At 34.6% G+C, this 6000-nt stretch overlaps 1 protein-coding gene across 7 annotated transcripts in view; it reads right to left on the bottom strand.

The window, feature by feature from the left end:
- Positions 1-6000, bottom strand: part of PTPRD (protein tyrosine phosphatase receptor type D) — a 458392-nt gene that overhangs the window by 137393 nt on the left and 314999 nt on the right. For all 7 annotated transcript variants that reach the window (XM_075078277.1, XM_075078282.1, XM_075078275.1 and 4 more), the window contains one exon: positions 2627-2815. In XM_075078277.1, coding sequence (XP_074934378.1) covers positions 2627-2815 — 189 coding nt within the window. The remainder of the gene's footprint in view (positions 1-2626; positions 2816-6000) is intronic.

Below are 6000 nucleotides of genomic sequence, written 5' to 3'. Positions count from 1 at the left end.
GACTGAATAAGAACAAAAATAAAAACCTTTTATGAAAGAGACAAAAAGAAGATAGTCCATGTTGTCTTCTGCATGTCTGCTACTGTTCTCCAGACCATCTTGGCTTTGGTCCAGGACAAGAACAGCTAAGGAAGAAAAAAAATGATCTTTTTTCTGCTCCAGTTGGACAAAAAAAAGAGGAAGGAAAAAAAAAAGAAAAAAAAAAAAGAAGAAAAAGAAGAAGAAGAAAAAGAAGAAGAAGAAGAAGAAAAAGAAAAAAGAGGGACAAATGGTACGCTGTGACTGGGCTATGGCCAGGAGACCTTGATATGCTTTCTTTGAAGCATATCACAAATCAAATTATTGTGTTTTTTTCTTTTTTTTTTTTTTTAAATGTGTTAATGAACAAACAAAAAAGGGAAAGGAAAAGGGAGTGTGCAGAAAGAAAGGCCACAATATGAGTCACTGATCATAACCAAACAGGACAAAGGAAAAAAAAATCAGATGATGGACATTTCTGTGGTTTGGATTTTTTTTTTTAATTAAGGGAAAAAAAAAAACCCAGGACAAAGATGAGAGGGATGAAAGGACAGAAAGAATGAGTAAGATCATTCTGTGAACGTTAGTTCAGCACTCTTACCTCTTATTGGTGTACCACCTGGGTGGATAATATGAATGCAAATAAGATTAGAAAGAAGAAGCATTAGTACGAGAAGAAGGAGGCTAGGGCTTTGGAAGAAGAATCAAATTAGATTTACAGAATTAAATAAGGACTTAAGAGAAACTTGAATAACTATACTGTTAAAACAGGAATATATTAGATAGTATTATCAGGTTATAAAAGCAAGTTGCATTGTACCACAAAGGGCAAAGGCTACAAGTGGCTACATTGCCATTCTCAGAGTAGCATCTGAGTTCTTAGATGTTTTGTTATATAGGGTTAGATATATATCGAATATGCCTCAAATACTTAAAGGAAACTTTACAATACTGTACTTATGACATAGTTTAGGAAAATATTGGAAATTCTATTTAAATATATATATATAAAAAGAGGATACACTGAAGGCTATCTCAAAACAAACACTGTAGTTTAGGTTGGATTATGGCATTTACTGTTCTACAGCTATGTGATACATGTGTACTGTTTCTTTTAGGTGTTGCTATGACTGATAAGACAACACTTCTGTGGAGGTGTGCGTGTGCGCCACTATAGGGATCTGGTGACTACACTGACTGTTAGTAAAATGCATGCCATGCATTTTAAGGATAATAATAGTAATCATATAATAATAATCATAATAATAATAATAATCATAATCTGAATATGGAAATTAGTGGGGGGTGAAGTGCGCTTCAGAACTAAGCACTTACCAATAGATTCTGGAGATTTAAATACGGAGAGAAGAAAGACAGCATAAAAATATTATTATATTCCTTATAATTTGGTACAAAGTTTTCAGTTAAAGCTTTATATACTAAATCATCTACGTCACATGTGAAAAATTCTTAATTTACATTAACAGAAGGTTAATTTACACAATTCTGCTGACAACAAGCAAAAAGTCAGTTAACAAGACGATTTAACATCACAGGACAGGTCAAAAGCTGAGAATTCTGGGAAGACACGTGATTAAACAACTTAGATTCTACAACGATATCTACTACAATTGCCAAAGAAAAAAGCTCATTATATCCCAGTTATCTTATTTAGGGATAAGCTTTAAACTTTATAAATTTAGAGTTTTTGTCTTTTTTTTTTTTTTTTAATCTAAAGAGAGCAAAAGAATAAACTAGGGCAGGAGGAGAGTGAAAGAACTGCTAGGGAGGTGCAAGGGGCAAAGAGAGAGAGAGCAGCAAAAGCTGGATTCTACACCGAAAGCAGACTTCTGTAGATCCAGAAAATGTAGGATTCATAAAGCTTTAGCATGGGCGCACACTACTGTGGCTAAATGTTTGGAAAAATGCTCAGCCAGCAAAAAAACTTTATTCCATAGATTACCCAAGGATTTTTTTCCTTTTTTCTTTTTTTTTTTTTAAATTTTCTTTTTAAGGTATAATTGTGCATGGGGAAAAGTACTGTGTTTTATGTATTTGTGAGAGGAAAGAAGATGTGTCCAAACTGGCTAATCTTTGGTGGAGTCAAATGTGGAAAAGACAGCACAAAACACATTTTAAATTTTAATTGGTGTCTAATGCAGGTTTTGGTTTTGATGAATATAACCATTGGTACTCCTTGCAATTTCTGAATGAAGTCCAATGTTGAAATAAATTTGTTAAAAAAAATAAAAAGGAAAGAAGAAAGAAAGAGGAGAAAATGGATCCATCAAGTACTGCAAAAAGCAGTAAAGAAAAAAATTATCAAAAAGTACAGTCACAGCAGTGAGCAATGTGGAGTAAACAGAAGCTGCAAAACACATAGAGACAGACTCTAGAAAAGGCTATGACAACATCACAGACATGGACAACACACTCAGTAACACAGAAAAGAGAGGAGGAAGATAAATTATTACCTATAAGTAAAAATTAAAAAAAAAAAGGAAGAGAAAGAAAGAAAGAGAGAAAGAAAGCAAGAAAGAAAGAAAGAAAGAAAAAAGGTGAGAGAGAACAACTCTGGGCATTAGTGGAAACAGTAACAAGACCCTACCTGAGCGTAACTGCTTGATGCGGCCATTGTTGTTGCTTGTGTCAACAGGTAGGAAATCTTTGAACCAAGTTATTTCGGGATCAGGATTGCCACTGGCTGCACATAGCATGGTAGCTGTACGAGTTCGTTCAACCACCTTCAGCTGTGGGCCCATATCAATGGTGGGGAAACCTCGGGGAATTTGATCCTCTGCAAAAGAAATGCATTATTTGAAGGATTTCCCATTAGTTATGTAGTAACTCATGGGTGTCCAAATCACCACCCTGCTTAATATTCAAGGGTCCCCTAATTGTTTGTATGCAAGGAATTGATGCAAAAAACAGATACGCAGGCAGTATTTTTGGTAACTAACAGTGATGAAAATGCTGATACAAAATAGAAAGTTCATTAAAAAAAAGGCTAAAAACTTGACATATAAAGTGCATTAAATTGGCATAGATACTGTATGTAGTTCATAGTCATTAGACTCCCGCTATGGTACTTTACAACACTGATGTTGCTCTGCTTGTGAGAACCCTTATTATTTTACATGAAATATTGAATTACCATGGCTATCAACAACCCCCTTTCTTTACATGAGACAAGTACATAAGGAAGTGTGATCATGCAGTATAAGATTTGTCAAGGCACTTAGGAAACCCAAATTATATTTTTTGCTTTTATCATCATTATTACCTATGTGCTGTTGGTCTTAACATTTAATGTCCCTGTGCTTCAGTTGTGCATCTGTAAGATGGGTATGACAGTGCTTTACTGCTACAGAGAAGTGCTGTGAGGATGAATGCATTATAAGATTGCAAAGCACTGAGAAACTCTAAACATTGGAGCTATGCAGATATCGAAGTTAAAGTGACAGGACATTCATAATGATCTTCAATGGAAACAACTGTGTCAATTAAAACACCCAGATATGGTCAAAAATCCTCACCCTCGTGCAGTCAATAGTAAAATATTAAGAAATACTGAACAAGAGCAATTTGCCTTCTTGAGATGATACCTTCTAGCAAGTAACACTGGAAGCAGAGTGGAATCAGGCAACTTCTCAGAAATCAAGTTAGCATAGGTAAAATAATCTATTTGAATTAAATAATTTTGTGTCTCATTTCCATTAAAACAGCAACAATATTTTTATTGCAAAGTAATCGCTATTATTTCAATTCAAAAAGGACAAGCAAAGAAAGTCAAAGAAAGGATCAATACTAACTAAAAAACACATATTAAATGTCTTGATTGGTGGCTACTGACATGCATTTGATTAAGGGGTAAAATTAGAAGAAATTGTTCAATGTCAACTCTCTTTCATGAAAAATGTGTTATATTTTCAAATAATCTCAGAGAAGTCTTCAGACTTTTCTGAAAAATTTATCAAGGAAGTCCATCCTATAAATCTTTGCAGTTCCTGGGGTCTGCTCTTGCCCATAAGCTACCTAATTGCTTGCAATACAAATCCACATAAATACTATTCTGGTGTAGTAAAAAACAATTCTCCAGTAAGTTTGCATAACTCTTCAGAGCGAGTATTTCTACCAATCAGTGATTAAGTGTCAAATCTTTCACTACTTATCAGCTCTTCCCAAAGAAAGGTGTGTTTCATGTCTGTTAATAAACATGAGGTCTTTACTTTGGGAGGAACTGACAAGATTTGACTTGTGACACAGAACAGGATTTTTATGACCTGACCTTTCCTTTCCTGCCTGGCTCATACAGAAAACCCTGGAGTCCCTTTTGCAAATACATAAGTGTACAACAATGATAATCTATCTTGAATACTAATAGGATAGAATAGTAAAGAGCTTTCCTTTCTTATTTTTAATAAGGGTAATTAAATTCCATCCATCACCCTTATTCATAGAACCTCTTTGAATGAATGCTCTTCATGAAATTTTCATGAGAAACTTCACAATGTAACAGATTCAAATAGCCAGAACTGGTATATTTTTGACAGTTGTGGCTCGTTTCCCATCTGGCTTTCAGGTATTTGGCAATGAAGCCCAATATTCAACATAAAATGGACCAGGGAAATAATGAAATTTCTAATTGGAGTGCTTATCACAGTGGATTTGGTTTTTAAAATGTTAATTGCTTTTTTTCTCTCAAAGTTTATTAGTAATTTGTACAAAAGTGCCTTTACACTTTGATGATACCAAGCTTGACAGACCATCAAACACACTGCAAGACAGCTGAGCATCAAAGCAGTGAACAACTGCCTCTCAGTCACAATAAGAGAAAAGTAATTATAATAAAATTTTGATATATTGGTAGCTCTAGCAATTTTACATGAGGTAAAAGGAAAAATATTTTTTACTGCTCATTAATATGCTCATTAGGCTCTAAACCATAGTATATACCACTGTTCCTTATTAATATTCAGTTCTAGTGAATTAGCTTCCAATTCATCAACAATTTAAATCAGACTTGACCTTCTCAAAGCCATTTGGTACTGTCATTTTAAGAGGCCATTAAAGGGCAGATTTCTTTGTCCTTGTGCTTAGTGAGTCATACATGTAATACATATTTTGTTTAGGATGACAGATACATAAGATTTAGAAATAGAGCACATTCTTTGGATTTGTTAGGTGTCTTATCAGTGCTGCATTCCATTACTGGCATTAAGAGAATGCCTTTAGCGCTGTGCTGCTGTCATTTCCAATTGCTGGAAGAAGTCTACAGAAGTTATTTTTCATCGAATGTATGATCTGCACAACAGAGAGAGGCAATTACAAAGACTGGTTACCACATGAACCCTTAAGAGAGAATGATACGGAATAGCCTTGCCTTATTTCCCATCACAGTTGTTCTTAGTATTTCTTAACTGTCTCTCTGTGTATTCAGTCTCTCTGACATTGCTCATCTGTAAACAATGTCCTTGAGGTTCCTACCTCTGCTTCCAGTTTTGTTGCAGTGGTAATAGCTTCCCTTCCAAGCAACATGTATTGAAAAAGCACATTAACATCTACGTTCAGATTTCATATAAGTATACCTACAGATATCATCCAACACATAATTTCACATGTTGCTGCACCTTTCTTAAGAGGTGAGCCTGCCCTCACAAATGCAACAGCATTTGGACTAGAAACTCAAACTCAGCTTTTATGTATAAATACTGATTTTGATGGACTGGTATCTCGAAAATACCAACAAGTTAAATTGTGCTCTACCAAAGAGAAACCATGCTTACCTTTAAAGAGTATCCACAGAAAAAACTCTGAATATAGCCGTGCCACAACTATGTATCATAAACTCTGTTCTGTTCATCCTTTAATTGTACTTTCTCTCATCTTAAAGGAAAAAGTGTGCTGTTGCAATCTCTCTTTTTTAAATTACATAATTCTTTCACAAGATTTCAAGAACTTCCAAAGCAATGTCTGAAGGTA

Source organism: Phalacrocorax aristotelis, chromosome Z (genome assembly GCF_949628215.1).
Source record: "Phalacrocorax aristotelis chromosome Z, bGulAri2.1, whole genome shotgun sequence".
In the NCBI taxonomy this organism is placed as follows: Eukaryota; Metazoa; Chordata; class Aves; order Suliformes; family Phalacrocoracidae; genus Phalacrocorax; species Phalacrocorax aristotelis.
Note: the sequence above shows the minus strand (reverse complement) of the source record. Positions and strands in the feature narration are given on the sequence as shown.